Below are 21,343 nucleotides of genomic sequence, written 5' to 3' on the forward strand. Positions count from 1 at the left end.
GGATGACTCAATTTTCATTCTTTCTTTTTAAAGATGTAAAATAATTTAAAAAATCAAGTTTTCTCTCAATAAATAAAAGATATTGGTTTAAAACATAATATATTGATAAAACTTAAACGTCACAAAATAAAATGTTGACTTTTTGGGAGATTTTATTTAGGACATGCCTATTCACGCGTAAAAAACTCCTTCTTACAAGAAGTAAGACATTTATAATTGTCAACTTAAATTAAATAAAACATCATCAAAAAAATTTTTGTGCTGCTTGGGAAGTAGCAAAACATGTAATAAAGTTTCAAATTAACCGCTCAAAGTTTGAATTTTATTCCGCAAGATGGCGTTTAATATGGCGGCGGTATTGAGAGTCCCCGCGCCGCTGGTTTCGCGTGTACTTCCACGCGCATTCCATTTCATTTGATATCTCTACTTGTGTCTTGTATATACGTTCGCTCATGTTGTCTTTGTCAATCTCATAAATGAGAGAAAGGAGCAACAGGTGATGAGTTACAGTGTGTCTCTCTACATATAAATCTTTATGTTTTTTATACTCTTTTACGTTTTACCTTATTTTTTTTTGTGATAAAGAACAGCTACTACTATCAAGTGTTTAGTGTGCCTACAGTCTTTTGTTAGTTGTCTTTATTTTTGTTTTTCGAGCCGGAAATTTATACTTCCTGTCGATTGTAACGGACCAAAACCGTGACGAATTTGACTTTTAAGTACAAGTCCATCAATGTTATAATTTCCATATTATTTAATCATAATCTTTACTACTTATGTCAATAAAGTGCATTTATCTTTGTGTCTTGAAAAATACCAATCAAAGTTTTTTTACATTGGATTTTATAATGCAACTTCTAGAATAAAAGGGTAAGTTTTATTTTTTTCTTTAGTCTATTTCCATAAAATGGTTTTCTAATATTAATAAATTGTTATTTTTGCAAAAGATACAATAATAATTAAGAATAAGAATAATCTAAAACTCATAAATAAAAAAGATATTTATAGTTTTGAAGATCATGAAGCTGTTGATTCACGCGTTATATTAAAAAAAAAAAATTCTTAGTACCCATGTGTGCATCTTGTCAGATAATATAGTCTCTGAGTCACGATCTCATATCGTGTATTCATACGTATATGTACCATGTAAGTATACACATCTTCTGAATTCTTTATGCAATTGCGACAATTCTTTTTCATTAGCTCCATTAACCTTAAGATCTCATATTAATACAAAAAGTATACATCTCTTGGTATTTACAAAGTATTATGAGACCCAAATAGTCTTAATTTACTGCATTCTATACAAGCAAGAATTTATTTTTTTAACTTCTATATAAATTCTATAAATAAAATTATAGCCTTATAAATATACAGAAGATACCTTTTTGTATTTAGACTTTAAATACGCCATATTGAGCAAATATGCGCACGCATTTAAAATTACTTAAAGTAGTAATAAAAAGTAATAATAATAATAATAAAAATTATTGAAGGAAAAGAATAAAAGCACAGTCGAAGGAATAATAACAATGAAACTTATGTAGAATGGAAAGATGAAGAATGAAAGAATAAAAAAGTAAATACTCTAAAAAAATATCCGGCATCAAGCTTATTCAAAAGAAGTTGAATAAATTATAATAATAAAAAAAAAAATGAAAAATGCATGTCGCTAAATATTTATCAAATGATAGTGATCGGTAAGATTTATGATAATTTAAACGTAAAGTTTGATATAAAAAGAAAAGGCTTAATGATGGGTTGATGCATCATGATTGATTGGAGCATAACAATAAAACTTATTTAAAAAAGTCCTTGTGATGAATGCGCCAATTAATTTAATTATTTAGCGAAAGTGAACGGTTGTTATATCGAACATACAGTTTGCTGTTTTTATACTGGACCAATACGATACTCATTCGGTACATCAAGTGGGATCGACTTTACATGTATACTCTTAAAACCCGTTTGGTTTCGTTTAAAACTCGTGTAGGTGCAGTAAAAAAATTGAAAAATAAAATAAAAGTATTAAAAACCCACGCAATTGGTCGTATTTGGTCAGCACTTGGATTGACCATGGATTTCCCTTCCTCTTTCTTTCAATATTGTTACTACGTACGTGTTTTTACAAATGTATACAGTAGAGTAAACGTATTACAATAATAATGGTGTATATTATGCTGTATTTGTAGACGCAAATAAAAGAAAAATTGCATATTCATGATAGATAGGATAATATATTGAGACAATGGTTTTAAAGTTTACACGAGTTTGTTGTTTAAATTGCTAACAAGTCAACTAATGTATCAAGTGTGAAGAGTAAACTCATTGTTAGGATCACAAGTATCGTCCATTGTGTTGTATGAGGAATAAATTGGAATAAATTAAACTTGAGGTTTTGATTCAGGCGAGAATTTATACGTGTATATATGTATAGAGTAGAGCTTTGCGGCAACAACATCCGATGGTCCACGCCTATGGTGTCCCATGCGCTTAAAATCGATTCGGATGCTGCTGCTGAGACTACGACAGTAGATGCTCTGTACGTATATATGATATATATATATATATACATTGTCATTGCTCTAAAGGAGTGCATTGCTCTTTTATATATAGATAACCCTGTATATTAATAATCTCTCTTATCGGTAAAATTTATAAATAAGCTTACAGGTAGTTGTATTAAGTCAATAACTGATAATTATAATTATTATTTAAGCTCCAATATTCGTAGTTTAGAAAATTAACTACCTTATTCATACAATGAAAATAATGAAAAAGTTATTTTGACGGAAATATAACTTGGTAAGAAGATTGAAAAAATAAAAAAAAAAATACATACCTGGTATTAGAGATATGATAGAATATATAAATATATTTTTGTGATGGAGATAAATGGAAGTTGAGATTTTTATGATTGAAATCTATTATTTAGGTATAGAAAAATTCGTAACAGAGATACCAGTATTTGTCACTTTGAAGCTTCTAGATAAATCACATGATATATTATTAAAAGATATAAATATTTGAAATAAAAAATAAAGCATTTGTTGACGTGGCAATAAAAATAATATTTAATTTGAATATTTAATTAAGTACATATGTGCGTAAAATCCGGTAGCAATCGATTTAATTTTTTTTATTTTTATTCACAATATCCGTAATTAATTTTTTCCCATTTTATTCTTGATTTTCATCATCCTTAAGGCATGCGATGAACAGGTGTGCTTTTTCACATTCATTTTCAGCTTTTCCAGCTTTATTAAGAAGACAACAAAAAACAAATTTTTTTTTTTTAAGCGATACTTTATGCAAATACTTTTAATTAAAAAATTTTATTTACCTTCTTCAGCACACATTTCAGTAGCTTCAATTATAGCTTTAACCATTTCTTCAAGCTTATCCTTGTTTTCTTCGGCTTTTTCAACAGCTTCATTGAGTGCTGATTTAACTTTCTCCACCTGTATTTTACCATCTTCCATCTGTATCAAGTAAAAAAAAATTTTATCAAATATAGACATTTAAATTTATTAAATAATAAAATATTATAAAAATTAATGCATTGTTTCCTTACTATTCCACTGTCTTTCAATATACAAGCTTTGAAACATCGTATTTCCTCGTTATCAGCACCCTCATCCTCCTTCAAGAGATTTATACTTTCTAAATAAGTAAGAAATAATCATAGTATCGAAAAAAAGGATACTAGTATTTAGCAGAATTGTAAAAAAATTAATTCATTTGATATTTTATTGTTCGATTTTTTAAAACGCACTTACCGTCTGTAAGTGTATCTTTGCATGCTTCGATACTTGCTTGAATAGCTTTTTTAAGCGGACAATCCTCTTGTTCTCCTAATACACCGGTGGAAAACGTGAAAAGTAATCCTACAAAAACTAGTGCGAAGTATTTCATTTTTGTTTTATCAATATTAACTTATTACGACAAAAAACTGACTCTGAGTAAACTAATGATGAATTAAATCGAATCGACTTACGCCTTATATTTATATCAACTTATTCACCAGCAGATGATAATTATTTCATGTCTTTTAGATGATTTTTTACATGACAGGAAGTATTTCCTTGATAATTACTTTTGATATAAATGTTACGTTATTGTTTTATTCTCTTTACAATCGTTATTTTTGTTTATTTGTTTTTATCTAACTTAATGTCATTAGATTATTTTTATTATTACGTAACTGCAATAATAAAAATTATCAATTATAAAAATTTATCATTTTTTGAAATCTTGTATATTTCCTTAAAAATAATAAACGTCAGCTTAGTTATATAAGTACAGCTCTATTTATTTATTATTATTATTATTATTTATTATTTAGTATTTATTATTTATTATTTATTTTATATTAGTTCAAGAAGTTACACGGAAAAAAGAAAGAAAGAAAAATTACATTATAAATAATAATAAGTGTGGCTTCAATTGCACGACTCATGATGCGAAACATCAGAGAATGCTTTAAAATCGAAATTTTTTTCGTCTCATTTCTGCGACTATTTTCATTATTATAGTCTTGTTAGTTCACGGAATCAAGATATATTGCATACCATTGTCAAGATAATTTAATAGAGATTATTTTGACACTTTTCAAAAATTGATTTACTGTAATAGAAACGGAAAAAAACATCAAAATAGGTCAAAAAATTTTCCTGTCCGTCATGTATGAAACTCCGGAAACACAGTAACTTGCGAAAAAATGCATTAATTGAGTTGAATTTTTTTTTTTTTTAATTCTTTGAAAGAATTGTAGGTCACCGAATGCAAATGGCTAGGTAATTCAGTGTCGTTTATGTACAATTAATAAAATAAAACAAAAACCAGAAGACTGTATATCTATATACAGTTGTGTATATTTATTCCATTAGAGGCACTTGCGCATTATCGTGCCATTTTAGCTGTTATATATATTTTTCATATATCCTGCATTGAAAATGCGAGTTTCAATGCCTGTTGAGCCAACCGAAACTAGACAATTTCAGACTAATGCGACTGTGCCGGGCAGGAATCAATCATTTCTTCCCGGCGGACAGAAAATGACGATTTTCTGCCCGCGAGATGAAGTTGCAGCTTTATTTTCAATCCTATCAATTGTTTGTTTATTTTATACCTTTATAATTGTCACTCTAACCGTTAACTGTACTGACATATTATAATTTTGTTATTAAGCATAAATAAGAATGACAAAAGAAAACTATTTAATTTACGAATAATGTTTGATAAAAAATAAACTATTACTTTCTATATTATTATAAGTTTTATAATAAATAGTATATTACACACCTGTGGCAAGAAAATGAGAAATGTCTCAGAACACATATATGTTGCCCGAGGCGAAGCCGAGGTCGACATATATGTGATCTGAGATATTTATTATTTTCCTGCCATAGGTTTGTATACTATTTTTCTGTCCGACAGAGGCGGAAAGCGGCAATTTCGTTTAGCGCAGCGGGCCGAAAGTTGCCACTTTCCGCCTGGAGGGCAGAAAATGGTATTTTCGCTATTCGTCTGAAACTATATAGTTCTGGTTGGCTCCAGACATTGAAACTAGCATTTTTAATGCAACTTATATGAAAAATATAATGTGTGACGCGGGATGAAAAACGATTTCGGACCGAGTGATGCCAGCCCTCGCTTCGCTCGGGTAAGCAACTTCACCCTGGTCTAAAATCGTTTTGTTTCATCCCTAGTCACACAATATACTATTTTTTCACATTCTTTATTTTATTAATATTTCATAACTAAATGAGCATTATGAGTCATTTTGGATTTTCCAAACTTTTTTAAAACTAGAGAAATTGCGGTTCGAAATCAAATTTTTTATATTCAAACTTTGAATTTTAATTTTCACAACTTTCAATGTCATATTTACATTTTGTAATGTAATTCTTACAATCTGAAACTGTAATTTTTCCAGTTTTTTATAAGAACCGTCACATTACATAATATAATGTAATTTTTCCCTTTTTCTTTTTTCCTTATAGTGTTTTGTTTGCTTCTAATAACTGATTTTTCATCTATCTGTTATTATTTCTAACAATTATTTTTTTATTAATTCGCCGATATATGTATAAAAAAATTTCATAGAATTTATAGATTTTAGATTGATGTTTAGAGCTGACATCAATAAAAACAATCAATAGAACATCAAAATACGTAACATAAAAAATACTTCTATAAATAACTATGTTCCTGAGTATTGCATAAAAATGATATATCTTAACGGTTATTAAAAAAATAATATAGAAGAATTTATGTAGGTTGATAAGAACGATAAGTAAAAGTTGCAAGAATGTGACTTGAAGGACCGGGGTTCAAGCCCGAACGCTATTGAAAAAGAACTTTCCTAAAAAATCAAAACTGCAGAAATAAAAACAATGTAATTAATAAGTACTAAAAATAATTTATTACAAATTGTTACCTAATAATTTTTTTTATATTGCATATTACGCATTTTCAATTTATTTAGGATATACACATAAATAAATTTATTAGTTTCTATTTATTTTTATATATTTTATGAAGATTATTTATCATAAGTGTTAACCTAATAAAACTTTTGCTCCCAATATTCATAACAATAATAATTAATGAAAGTTTGAAAGTAATAAATAAAATCTAAATTGCCAAAGCTTGAGACAATAAAGCATTATAGTAAAGTTTATTTATGGGATTACAGGAATGAAGTTGTTGAATCGGATTGCTGAGAAGAGTGGGATGTTCAACTTCACTTAAAATACAAATAGTAGTTAGGAAACGGTGACTAACATGCGAACTGGATGATGTCATTCAGTAGGGACTGTGTGTCTCATAATCAGAAAAAGCGAGAATCAACTAGCAGTAATGCATCAAGCTACTTACTCGTAAGTACTTAATTGATCTCGAAGTAAAATATTAATAAAATACTATATAATTATTTGTCTAAATAAATTTTTTTATTTCAGTTACTCAATTCACTCGCCAACGATTTGGACTGCATGTTGAATGAATTGTGTAGTCCGACCGACAATTATCAAAGGTACGTTAAATATTTATGTACACAGCACGATCGAGTTAACGTGCATCGATCCATAATTTAGAAAATTAAAACTGAATAATTCGAACCAAAAGAGAGAGAACGAGGAACAAATGTTTTATTAAGCAAACCGTACGGCCAGCTGTCGTTTCAAGTCACGCGGACACCATGTTAACGATTACGCATAAATAAACAGGAACAACCAATACAACCTCCTCAGTGACACGTGCCAACAGTAAATATCACGGTGAATTATTGAGTAAAAAATTGAATTTAATAAATAAAATCACACAAGTAATAATAAATAGAATGGGGAAGCGTAAAATGAAATATATAAAAATTCAAGGGTCATGATCCTCTGAAAAATTGAATTGATTCGCTTGGCTTTACTTTCATTGCCTCGAAGCTAGCTTTTTTTTTTTTATTTTCGGTTAAGTGAGCAGGTGCACAAGAAGATTGTCATATTCATTTCAATCCATCTTGCTCACTTACTTTCTTACTTTAAAATATATTTTTTTTTATTTTTGTTTAGGGATTATATGTACTTTATATAGATATAGATATAAGTACTGTATACATTTATGTATGTGTAACTTTGTAGGTGCATAAAGAAAAGTATTACGGCAACGCTTGCGAAAAGATAAAAGCTTACCCGCTGACAGACTATACAATATCACCAAGTAAAGAGGATGAGGTAAAAGTGGGTGCCAGACAATGGCTGCCAGCTACCAGCCACCAGCCACCAGCTAGTGCATGGGGTGTTTCCCTCTGAAAATGGTTCGGAGGGGTCAAACTAAAACTCTCAACCCTGTTGCTGGTATGGTTCATATCCTCTTGGTTGTTGTTGTCGACACTACTGTCGACGTCTGATCATGTGAAAAATCAGAGTTATGAAACTGTTGACTTTTACTTTTTCTACGGGTGATCGTAAAGAGGAAAAAAAATCCAAGTAAATAATAAAATATTGTTGAAGAAAAAGTAAATAAAAACAAAAATAGTGCCGCAGATGAGTAAAAATGGGAACGAAAACAAGCAAGAACAAGAGAATAAAAAAAATTTATACTGTCAAATAGGCTCGCGAAGCATTTTCATTCTGTGTTCCCCTTTTTCATATACATGTATCAACGTTATATAGTACACGGTGCTGTACGAGTTTGCCCTCGCTAAAGTATAAGTAGAATGCCAACCAACGAAATATGAGCTCTAAATATAGAAAGGACAAGAATTTTCCTTGCCAGAATCGCTGATGAGAACGATACAAGTATTAAGAAGCGTTGGTGAAACATCATTTCACTTTATAGTATTCTTTTACATCTATATAAATATACAATGTCTTAAACTTTCGCCACGTCCATTATAATATTAAAAACATTATTTTTTTTTTAATTTTCTCATCTTGTCTCTCGCGGGTGTAATTTTTTCTACCAATCGCGCGATACGGTACACTTGCCGACATGCTGTGACTTTATTATTATTATTATCATCATTTTGAATTATTATTATGATTATCGCACTTCACAGTACTTTGATTGTGAGCTTACCAGCAGCAACAAATCATATCAATTGCCTCTGAGTACAGATTTAATGAAAAGACCTCAATCATAAAGCTTATTACTTATTACGTTCCTAAATCAATTTTTTCAAATCCAAACAAATAAAATAATAGAACAGATAAGTGATTAAAGTGACCTGATAAATTATATGTCTAGCCGAAAACTATATTATATTAATCGATCAACGGAAACAACCAACTGATGAAGAAAGTCATAAAAAATATAAAGTTATTGTTTAATAGAAATATATTGATTTTATGTCAAGGCAAATGTTTTATCAAGCTGTATATATTTTTTATCCATGTGGTAATTAAATATATATAAATGGGTATTTAAGTAGCGCACTGTCAGTTGTATACGACAGTGAATCAAAACGTCAAAAGCAGCCACATGTCTACCCACTTGATAATATAGTCTACTTATACTTCTTAGCTTCGGAAGAAAATAAAAATATATATATGTGAATATGTGTATTCATATTATACTACAAACATCTATTAAAACTGTTGAATTTGCGGGAGACTTTGACCCCAAACCTTGACGCGTGATTGTGAGACTTGGAATCGTAGATGCTTTTCAGACGAAACGCAAAGTAAAGATGAAAGATTAAAAATGCCGCTTTGCTTTACTATACTTACCACTATGTACTTATACTCACACTGGAGTAGATTGCTCAACGCACTACACGGTTAGGTTGATATCACAGAGCTTGGATTGTGGGAGTGTGTGGGTTCAAGTAAAAGTGCACAGAGCGTCGCGACGCCCCCTACGTCACCCTCGTCGTCACCGACGCCTTGGACGCTAGTCAGTGCGCCGTCGACCGGTGTCTAGAATCGTTCTCTTCCTAGTGCTCTAGCTAACTTTATTTTTTTTTTTTTTCCTCGCTCTTGTTAATAATTAGTTTTTTATATTGTAATCAAATATTTATTATAAATATAAAAATTGTTGATGACATATTTTTATTATTAATTTATTATTTTGAGACAATAATTATTTATAGAAGAAATAACTTATTTTTAATTGTCCTGCTGCAGAATGGATCGAACGGATACGATAGTAATTTCTTTGCATTAGAGAGTGAACAAGTGTGTCAGTGGGTTTACCGAAGACTTTAATTAACTCAGTAAATGTTATAAATAAAAATAATATTGAGTGAAAAAAAAATAAAAAATTGTGTCAAAGGTTTACTAAAGAATTCTAGTCCTCGAGATTCTGCGATTAATTTTGTTGTCCTCGACGGTTGCTAAGGCATAATAACAAAACATTGTACTAGTCATTGTGTGTGCAATTGTCCATACATTATTATATATGTGTAATAATATATATTAAATGAATATTACACATTTACATACATTGACTATTTGTCTTGCAAATAAAATGATAAAATAGACTATAAATATAAAAAAAAAAAAAAAAAAAAAAATACATACTGCTTAATTGACATAAACAGAAATTGATATTACTTAAACATCTTTATTAAGTTCACTGTCACGCATCGATATTTATTTAAATATGATAACGTTGCGTAATGTTGTTCTCTTGAGTTGTGCATTAAACCAAAGCGACCATATATAAATTACTGATAATATATTTATTATGTTTAACAAGCATTAAGCGCTGCACCCAGTATTAAAAATGACAAAATGCATTATAATGTGAAGATATAAAAAAAACAAATATTTAACAAATAAAATAAGCAAATTCAATTAATTAATTAATTAATAAATAACAAAGAAGAAAATGTTGCCACCATTTTTGACAAATATCAATGGTGGTGTTTTGACATTCTACACAAGCCCAACGCACGAGAGAAATGCACAAAGTTCAGCGACACGAGGTCGATACGCTGAAATATCTATCAGAAGGTAACATAAAATGAATGATTAACGTATTTCATACTTTTTTAACTTAATTTTTACGTTTAAAATATTATGACGACTGTATAAGTATACTAGAGATGGTATAATGAAATAATCGAGTCTAAAACTCATGTCTCGTGTAGTCTAGTAAATTGGAGTGTATGAGATGGTAACTTAATCTTGTCTCGCTCTGACTCCCATCGTGAAATTCAAGCGACGTTATTCGGCTTCGATTTCGCTACTCCTGTTCTTCTTGCTCCAATAACTAAATACTAATTTTATGTGAGTGGAGTTAATCCAAACGTATGATCATTCAAGTACATATTAAATTTATTTATTTCCGGGTGAAATTGGCGAAAGCTTTAAAATTTAAAGCTCGTAGAAAAACCCATTGAAAATAATGCGAATAAAAAAGCCGGTTGTAGGTGGTTGAATAGGAACAGCAGCAGTAGTATAGCAGCAAGGGAAATGAGAAAATACCGAGCACGTGTTGAGAACCTCCAATTGCCATAGCAACCCCCGTACAAAGACAGGGAAGCCATCCATACTATCACTTTGTCTCTCTCATTCTCGTTATCGTTATCTCGTTTTTCTTTATCTCGCCTTTTATGTCCCTAATAGACACACCAGTAGACTACCGGCATTTACCGTCATCTTTCAAGTTGTTAAACTTTAAATAATTTTTAATAACAATAAAAAAAAATTTTTTTTTTTAGGAGTGATGTCTTCCTGGAACCGTATTTACAGCAGCATGGAACGGTCAGTGAAGTTGATGGCTCACCGGACACACCTCCCCCGAACCCACTCATGCAACACCAGCTCGCTCACTTACATCATGTCCAGGTCAGTTATTTATTAGATGAAAATTATCTATTATATTTTTATCTGATTCATTTAAATATTTGTTTATTTATTTATCTATTTTAGAGCTCGGAGTCACTTTCATCAGAAGGAGAATCCTCGGCTCATGGTACATCGGCTGCAGAATCATCTGCATCACCTTCAGATTCGGGGAGTGAAGTAGCTTGTGATATTACTCTTATAGAACGACTCATACGTTCGCATCCTATATGGTTTCTTCCGGGGATACAAAGAGCTGGTGCCTTTCATCTATTGCAAGGCAAAGAAGAAGGGGTTAGTATTTAATGTAAAAGAGTTTTTTATCTTCATATTTATTTATTTTTCGTATTAGAAAATGTAAGAAAAAAAGTAGATTGGCATTATATATTAAAAAAATTTTATCTAAGTGACTCATTAGTAAAGCATGCTTCTTTAGGATGTCATTACTTCAGTAATTTGAGTAAAAAACTAATTGCGGAAATTCAAAAATAATAACAGTGATTGAAGTTCCTTTAAAATCATCAACTTTTTAAATTAATAACTGTAAATCTGACCTAATACTCGAAAGTTTTTACCATGTAAATCATTAACTTGTTATTTTCGCCAAGTTTTAATAACAACCTTATTTTTAAAATTAACAGATTTAATTTTCTTTTCGCTGTCTTAGTAAAAAAAGAGTTTTTATAGTTAAAAATTTCTGACGTCTTTATTATTATTATTATTATTATCATTATTATTATAATTATTATTATTATTATTAATTATTAATTATTAATTAATTTATAAATATCTTAAAAAAAATTGAAACTTTTTTTTATATATACTTTTCTTTACTAATGACCTCTTTAAAATTTTATAAATAGCAATTTTTTTTTATCGACCATTTTTATATTTAATCAGTTCATCAAACTGTTAATTAATAATCAACAAAGAAAAAATATCCATCAGAGTATATTAATAATATTTTATAATATATTTTTAGAATTTTGTGGTACGACAGTCAAGTCAAAACGATACAATGGCACTGTCAGTGAGGTTACCCGCAGGAAAAGGGCCGTATATTGAACACTATTTAATTCAAGCAAATAAGGGTAAACTGAGCTTAGAAACTAGTGACAATCGATTTGATAATATTCCCTCTCTCATAGCTCACTATTCTCAGTGTTGGTGAGTATTTAAAGAACAATCAATTTTGATTGACAGTTTAGTAAAGAGAAATAATAAAATTTCAATTGTCTATATTATTTAAAAATAAAAATATTTGTTTTATTTTGTCAAGCAGCGACGAGTTACCTGTCCAATTAACGTTACCCCGAGCAATGCGTGAGGCTAAAAATAGACAGCAGCTGTCGTCACTGGCCCTATTGGGTCAGGAGTTTTGGAGATACCCTATGGCAAATCCAAAACCACCGGAAAGCGGTGGTAGTAGTAGTAATGCCTCGAGTTTAGGGAGTTTTAATGTCGGAAATGAGACAATAACACACGATGACAACAATTTAATATCGTCTAGAGACAAAAGTATAATACTTAATCTTATTCCAATTACATCACAGGATTCATGTCATTCAATAAAAGCTGCAACTACTGGTACATTTGTTACATCACAACAGCCGAGACTGCCACGACCAACTCCGCCAAATACTCTCAACTTAAAGAGATTCAATGAGCCTCTTGATGACAAAAAAGACCGAACTGAAAATATTGTTATCTTGCCATGTGAAAAACCCAGTCAAAAATTAGTGTCACCTAATCTCGTTCAAAGTGTTCGCTGTCGTTCACCGGTCGTCCATAATGTCGAGAGTAATGTACTTATACCTACTGAATCTAAAAGCAACAACGAGTCACAAAATTTTATTAAAAATAATTCAAATAATATTATAAATGCTAATTCACCAAACAGTCAATCAGGAGATACACGTAATGTTGGATTTGATAGTCTACAAGGTGGTACTATACACAGTACTATACAAGTAAATAGTATTAAAACTCCACCTACACCGCCACCACGTTGGGCTAAACCAGGAGCAAGTCAATGTCAAAATAGCAATGTTACTGTTACAACTACAACTACAGTAATTTCATTAAATGTTAATCAAATTGGTACGACTGATTCATTTCAACAATTAGTAACTTCATCAGACAAAAGTTTAACAATGTTAAGCCCACAAAGTATAACATCTAACAAATCATTTTCATCTAATTTTACAAGTAGATCTACCTTATCACCTAGCACACCAACATTATTATCACCAACTTCAAAACTAGTCTCTAATGGAAGAAAAACGCCGAATCTCTTATCACCTACAACTCCATCAAGCACAACGTCAAAATCGCGTAGACGTCGTGATCGTGAAGCGAGGAAAAATTCTCAACACTATCAAGAGTCAGATATACTTGAATCTTACTGCCGTAGTTCACCAGCTGATAAAATTTCTGACTATGAAGATATTTGGAATACTACTGACAGATCTAATTCTAGTTGGTCACCGCATGACCGTAGTGAGCATACTCTAAGTCCATGTCAACCTACTGAAAATTTAATTAAAGACCCTTTTGCTGGTACAGACCGTGTGATGCTATTGCGCAATGATCGATCATCACGGTCACGAGAAAAATTGAGTTATATGGAGATAGCCAGTCCTGAATTTAGTAGTTTTAAACCAATTGCTGAATCGTGTTCAAAAAGTCCAAGAGGTTCAGCTTCACCCGAAGATATTGGAGGAATACTAAGACGTCCAGATCTTTTATCAAGAGTTTGTAGCGCCAATTCTTTAAATAGTCCAAACGTCACTGCCATAACTCCGGTTAAAAATAAACTAGCTTTGATGTTTACCAAGTCTGAGAGTAATAGCCCAATGACTCCTGAATCTAAACAGAGTAGCCCATTTTATGCAGAACCCGCGGATGCTATACAACAAATTCAACCACTTGTACCAAGAAGAAAAAATCGTAATAATAGTGGTATAATAAGTAAATATCGTCACAGTGAACCTGGATGGTTTCAGATGCCAAGTGGTAATCACACCAATCAAATACATCCTATTGATTGGACTGAATCTGAAGAAACTGAAGATAAAATACCTCTTATATCGTCTTCCGTAGATAATCTTACTTCAAATCGTCTTGGTGGTAAAGAAAATAAAAAAATTTATCCTCGTGCTAAACCAGTTCAACCACCTAAAGTTAGACCTAAAATCTCAAATGATACTTCCTGGACAGTTGACTCAAGCTGGGAATTTATTGGTAATTTTATTTCATTTTATTTTATCTATAATACCTACTAAAATATACCCGTCGTCTATATTCACTTTAGTAATATAATTTATTAATTTAATTTATTTTGATAGATTTTTATTAAATTAGTTTTGATGATATTGATTTTATTAATAACAGGAAATGAAGGAGATGATACAGGCGGCAGTGAAATTGAACGTAAAGGAGGATCGGGAGAGAAAGAGAATGATAATGAAGACGAAAAGAAGGATAAATATAGTAGTGAAAGTGACCGTAGTCAAAGTAAACAGAAAAGCCCAAAGCTAAATGTTAATGGAAACAGCGTTGGAAGTGATAATACAAGTGATGTTGTTAAGACGGAAAATGAAACTGACTCTGAGGAAAGTCCTGAATTTATGACTGATATTTTATTACGACAATTTCCACGAGATAGTTGTAATAAAGATGATGGATCTAACTCACTCACCGTTCAGAGTATCATTTACCAACGGTAATTTAAATGCATCTTATATATTTTATATAATATAACTATAAAATTACACTACTAAAATGTTAACAAAATAATTTTTTTTCTAGGTACCCAGAATTAATAAAAACAACAGATACACTACAAAATGATTACAGTAATTCGACCCTTAGTAATATTGATAATAGGAAAAATCGAGAAATAACACCGTCAGATTGGGAAGGTGATCAAACGTATGAAGTATCAGAATGGGAAACTAACGTTGATACAGATGATAGTGATCATGAAAGAATAAAAAGAAAAGCCAGTTTTAAAGAACGATTAGATCCCCTTCTATGTAAGTTTTAACTTTATCATTATTATATTTATAGTTTCATTGCTTTTTTTTTTTAATGAAATTGCGTAAAAATTATTAGAGAAGAAAATTAGGTCATTGAATTAAACATGTTCAATGTATGCTTTTAAGCTGATAATTTCGTTGTATTTATTTATTTTCTTATTTCATAAAATTATCTCCATTTTCATTATTTTTTGGCTTGAAAGTTTTAATTTAATATTACTAGAGCGATTTAATTTTATTCCAGTCATATTTATAAAACAAAATGAGTCTATATAACTGAATGTGAAATTACATAGAAAAAATCTTGATTTAAATATGTTTCTTTTTATAATTTCAATGGTTTATTATTTCTTATTTCTTATTTCACTATGCTGAAAATAGATTTTAAAAAAAAATATTGAATCGATGTCCAACAAAACGGGTGAGGGTACTGTGAGAGCATTATAAATTATAAATAATTAATTAATCTTTATTATAGACTCGGAAAGAAAGAGTTATAAACTATATGACAGATTTATGATGATTAATAGATTATAATTGTATAATATAGTTCAATCTTATGATAATGGTGATTAGTAAAGATAATTAAAAAATTAAAATAAATGAAAAAAAAAAAGAAAACAATAAATATGAAGTGCGCAATGACTAAAGCTGTATCTATGAAGATTATATATATCCGAGACAATGGTTTACTTGTGGGATTATCGATAATTGTCATTCAATATTGTCCAAGTTTGTCTCGCATTACTTAACTCGTCCTCTTGACACGAGGCGCTTATCTTTTATCTCCATCCCTCACTCTTTTGCTACTTCTTTCTTATCGAGTACTACTCTGTACTAGATTACTGCAATACATTCAGTGTATATACGTTCATAGTAAATTAATCACCGTACAATATTTTATATCAACAGTTTACAATGATTAAATTATTTAAACATAACAATACAATTCAACATTTGTCGCGTATTTTTTGTGAGTAATTGTGATTTTTAGAACTATTCATTTTACAATGATTGATGATTTCTTGGATGTCGACAGCGAGTGTAAAAAATTTTCCTTTTACACCAAAAAAATGTTCAAGAAATTAAGTTTGTGGTTTCGTTGTTTTTGTCGAAAAATACAACGTACTACGGTTGTATTTAAATGTAAGATTAATAGAGTTAAATTACTTTCGAAAAATTATTATTTTAATATAAAAAATATACTATTTTATTTATGGAAAAAAAAAAAAAAAAAAAAAAAAATTAGTGATTATTCATTTTGCATACAAAAATGTGCTATTTTTTTTATTTAGTAATAATTGTACGTGATAACAACTTTTTTAAATTTCAATGAATTTATAACGAATCATTGAAATTTACCAATAATGATAAAACATAAATAGATTATGTCAGATAAATAGAAATAAGATAAAATTGATAAGCATATATAGATTTTATTATTTTTTTCAATAATAATAATAATTATCTTCTTTATTTTTTTGATAGCTCCCCCACGACTTCAAGCCTTGAAAAATCGTGAAGGCTGTGGAACTGGATCAAGTATAAGGGCTTATGCATTGTTGTTAGCAGCTGATAAAACAACGGTATTTTCACAAAATATTGATAATTTCATCCAATGTACTATGGAAGGAAAAGAAGCAAGCCCTCACGTTGTAATGAGAAATATTCGGCAATTTATGTCGGGGATGAAAAATTATCTCGTTAAACACGGAGAACGTGAATTTGAAAAAGAAGTTGAAAAAGAGCGCCTTAAATTGAAACCAAATGAATTTCTAAATTTAGATGCAATACTTGAAGGCGTAATGATGAGGCTTGTGGTACGTCCGCTGCGTGAACATGTATACAAACTGTTTGTTGAACATTATGGTGCAACTGGGTCACTTAATACCCTTGCTGACAGTATTCAATACGCTCATAACAAACATATACAAGAATTAGGCGTACGTCCAACTATAATACCACCATCAGATAGTAATTTAAATTTGATATTAAAGTACATCGAACGTTTACAAAAATCAGATTCACCGCTGGATAAATTGGAAAACTTATTGTCTGCCATATCGACTATTTTTAATTCAGTTAAACATTCTAATTGCGATAAACACGTAACTCTAGGTGCTGATGATTTATTACCGCTACTTGTATGGGTTCTGGTACGTGGAAAAGTGGTCGATGCTGAAATAGAAGCCGAGTTTATGTGGGGTCTACTTCATCCGTCTCTTCTTACTGGCGAGGGTGGATATTATTTAACTACACTATCAAGTGCTGTTCACGTATTGAAAACATTCAAGACAAGTCAGGGAACTATGTCAACTATAAATGTAAGTATAATTTTAATTAATTAATTAATTAATTAATTAATTAATAGTTAAGTTATCACGTGCTCATTATTAATGCAAAATAATTAATTTATAGGGTTGTGGAACTCCTGAATGTTGCTCTTCAGTTCTTCGAGTACTTGTACCAGACGAAATTCATGGATCGTTAAATACTAGAACACTACCCGTCAGACCAAACATGAACACCCGAGAGATTTGCCGTATACTTGCGCATAAAACACGATGCACAAATCCACAAGACTATGGTTTATTCAAATTAGTACAAGGCGAAGGTAAATACTAATGCTACTAATTTATAATCTAAATAAATATATTAAGTTGATTAAATTTAAGATACTATTTATTTATATAAATTTTATTTTTCTTTAGAAACATTATTGGGAGATCATGAATGTCCTCAAGAGCTATCACACTGTCTTTTTGCTTTTAAAAGAATCGATGCCAAGATTGCTTGGCCAAAAACGACATCTTGAATAATTGATTAATTAAACATACATAGTATTTGATACCGAGTGCTCAAATGCATATTTTTAAAAGTCAAAAATAAAATAAGCAATTTATCGCATGAAATTATTCATCATAATTTCATTAAGACTTTGGAGACCAAATTTTTTTAATTTTTCACACGATATATTTGATAACGATGTAATCGATTTATAAAAATATAGATATATAAATATTTACAAATTGTATTCAAAACAATAGATAATTATTATAAATAATTATCATAATGGAGAGCATGCAGTATAATCAATCGTTAAGAGAGAAATTATTTTATGGCTGTTTATTCATCCCATTTAGATCAAACGACTGCGATATTTTTAAGTTTTCAAATCTCAAAATCCATAATTGTAAAATTAACGGGTAATTTTATAAAATTTTGATTTTATCATCATCTATTAATTTTATTTTTAATTCTACTATTTATTTAACGTGTCAAAATTACATTAAAAGCAAGTGATATAAATTTGCATTGAACGTAAAAATAATTATTTTAAATCTTCTTTTAAATTTTTACTATTGTTTCTATTTTAAATTAAATTATATAAACAGAAGAAATTAGACTTAAAGTGTATAAGCAATCCATTTTTCGGATAAAGTTAACGATATTTATTGAAAATTACGAAAAAAAAACATGTATTTCTCTATATATTATCCAATACGAAATTATACTATTACCTTTGTTACATTAAATTTTTGATAATAATAATAATTATAGTAATTGTGATTTTTTGTGTTATAAAATCACACCAGTAATTTAAAAAAAAAAATAATTTATTTGTAAAATGTCGTTAATTATTTTATATCAAACGAAATAATAGTTTTATTTACGTATAATGACAATACTAATTGACTTGATGTTACTCATTAATTTGCTTTTAATATGCTAGTCAATCGGACACGAAAGAAGTTTTTTTAATAAAAAAATTTTTATAACTACATTAATTATTATCTGTTAAGTTATTATCAAATTGTTAATTATTTATCACTGTAATCAGTATGTAACATAATTATATGTAACAATGCTCAATAAACATTTTCTACTATAAACAAAAATCACAATTTTTTTTTTACTTTCATCGTTCTATTTTCAACTGAAGTATTAAGTTTTATAGTATTTAATTTATTTATTTTAAGAATATGTTATTAATATTGTTGAAAAATAAATCAACACCTGATAATTATAATTAAAGACTTCATTATAAATTCATACATTAAAATAGTATAATCTCTAAATATATTGTAATAAATAATTAATGATGGATGAAGAATTTTTTTACGAATTACTTGTTAAAAAAAAGAATGATCAATAAGAAAATTAAAAAAACCCCGCGATTTTAAAAAAAGAACGCATGCGCGCCAAGTAAGTCGCCCTCTATTAATAAAAAAAAAATCAGTCTTGTTATGTTGGTCATCTCAGAAGTTTCACAGTATTGTTTAATAAAAATATTGTTTGTAGTTTAATTAATAGATTATTATTGTTGAAAAAGATGTTTGTCACATTAGGAAAAATTTGCAATGCAACAGTAAGTATTATAATTTCATAGTACTGGTGTTTCACAAAAATATCAATCAGTTTAACCTAAAATCTTATGTAATAAAAAAATGTTAATAATTAATTGTTTATTATTTGGTACTTGACAGGTATTGAGGAATATAAGACAGATACAAACTTCAGCCATCCGTGCATCTGATCATCTTTTTGTTGTGAGTAACCATTAAAAAAAACTGTCAAATCAATAGATTTAGTACACTAATTTTTTATGTCAGTCCAAGTGACATTTAGTGATGGTTAAAAAATTTTACAGCATCGCGATTCAGAACAAGATAATCCAAATATTCCATTTGAATTTAATGATGCCAACAAAAAACGAGTGGAAGCAATACTTGGTATTTACCCTGAGGGCCATAAACGTGGTGCTATGATTCCATTGTTGGACTTAGCTCAACGTCAACAAGGTTGGCTGCCGATTTCCGCGATGCACAAAGTTGCAGAAATTTTAGGTGTGTCAAACATGCGTGTATACGAAGTTGCTACATTCTACACGATGTTCAATCGTCGACCGATGGGAAAATATCACGTACAAATATGCACATGCACCCCATGCTGGTTACGCGATTCTGATTCCATCGTTCAAGCTGTTGAAGCAGCTACTAATTGTAAACTTGGGGGTACATCTGCTGATAATTTGTTTACTCTTTCCGAAGTTGAGTGTCTTGGAGCTTGCGCCAATGCTCCGATGTTACAAGTTAATGATGACTACTACGTATGTTAAATATTTTATTTTTAATTAAATATTTTTTTTTAATTGATGATTTAAATCGGATGTATTAAATTTTTAGGAAGATTTAACTCCAGAAACAACAAAAGAAATAATAAACAAATTAAAAGTTGGTGAAAGACCACCACCCGGACCACAGAAATCTCAACGATTTGCAGCAGATCCAGCTGGTGGGCTTACATCTCTAACAACACCACCACCTGGACCCGGTGATTTTATACGAAGTGATTTATAAATTATTGATTAAATTATAAAATTATTAAAAGTAATAGTCGTCTGCTTTATAATTTTTAAACAGCTATTACAATTATAGGTATCTATAAAGAAGAATTTATGAATATCAGTGTATTCAATTATTGATGTATTATCATTATTATTTTATTCCTCTTATCACAATCATCCAAAACTGATTAATAATGATAGATTTTTATTATACTACTCATAATTTAACATCACTGACCGAATTCCGGAAAAAATAGACCCAGAAAAAATTTTTAAGTTATGAAAAATTCATATTAGCTCGTTAAAATTATTATAAAATAAAAATAATAATAATAATAATTACTATTATTATTAGAAAAAGTGAATGCCAAAAATAATAATTATTCAACATTATTTTAAGATCGGTGATTTTACTTATTAAATAGCATTTATTATTTTAAGCCAGCTTTCCCGATCCGATTGGATGGTAGACTATTCCATTTTTTTATTTATTAATTATTACACCACAATAATAATAATAAAAAATGGAGCGATCATTCTATGGATTCTTTTTTTCAGGAAAGTTGTGGGTGTGATACAATTATTATTATAATTTTTATTTTATAATAATTTTAATGAATCAATATGAATTTTTCATAACTTTAAAATTTTTTACGGGTCTATTTTTT

The 21,343-nt window shown here is 29.4% G+C and overlaps 3 protein-coding genes across 7 annotated transcripts; 2 read left to right on the top strand and 1 right to left on the bottom strand.

The window, feature by feature from the left end:
* Positions 1–406: 406 nt before the first annotated feature.
* On the top strand, positions 407–18,202 carry LOC123263185 (protein sprint). 5 transcript variants are annotated; one of them, XM_044725742.1, is made up of 13 exons: positions 407–870; positions 6,701–6,884; positions 6,966–7,039; positions 11,165–11,291; positions 11,376–11,582; positions 12,271–12,455; positions 12,568–12,831; positions 12,865–14,531; positions 14,682–15,012; positions 15,099–15,325; positions 16,817–17,652; positions 17,747–17,942; positions 18,040–18,202. In XM_044725742.1, exons 2-13 carry the CDS (start codon positions 6,801–6,803, stop codon positions 18,141–18,143), a joined length of 4,302 nt encoding a protein of 1,433 aa, XP_044581677.1. In that variant the 5' UTR covers positions 407–870; positions 6,701–6,800; the 3' UTR covers positions 18,144–18,202. The 5 variants fall into 5 exon arrangements, with proteins under 5 accessions (XP_044581677.1, XP_044581674.1, XP_044581676.1 ...); XM_044725739.1 differs by having other exon boundaries at positions 12,568–14,531; XM_044725741.1 differs by having other exon boundaries at positions 12,571–14,531.
* Positions 3,176–4,017, bottom strand: LOC123263195. The gene is made up of 4 exons (XM_044725763.1): positions 3,780–4,017; positions 3,575–3,663; positions 3,344–3,482; positions 3,176–3,257 (listed from the first exon to the last, which is right to left on the bottom strand). Exons 1-4 carry the CDS (start codon positions 3,913–3,915, stop codon positions 3,181–3,183), a joined length of 441 nt encoding a protein of 146 aa, XP_044581698.1. The 5' UTR covers positions 3,916–4,017; the 3' UTR covers positions 3,176–3,180.
* A 1,337-nt stretch (positions 18,203–19,539) lies between the features above and the next one.
* LOC123263708 (NADH dehydrogenase [ubiquinone] flavoprotein 2, mitochondrial) lies at positions 19,540–20,793 on the top strand. Its single transcript, XM_044726651.1, has 4 exons — positions 19,540–19,697; positions 19,816–19,878; positions 19,980–20,438; positions 20,515–20,793. The coding sequence occupies exons 1-4, from the start codon at positions 19,662–19,664 to the stop codon at positions 20,686–20,688; spliced, it is 732 nt and encodes a 243-aa protein (XP_044582586.1). The 5' UTR covers positions 19,540–19,661; the 3' UTR covers positions 20,689–20,793.
* The last annotated feature ends 550 nt before the right edge of the window (positions 20,794–21,343 follow it).

This window comes from Cotesia glomerata, linkage group LG4 (genome assembly GCF_020080835.1).
Source record: "Cotesia glomerata isolate CgM1 linkage group LG4, MPM_Cglom_v2.3, whole genome shotgun sequence".
Classification (NCBI taxonomy): Eukaryota; Metazoa; Arthropoda; class Insecta; order Hymenoptera; family Braconidae; genus Cotesia; species Cotesia glomerata.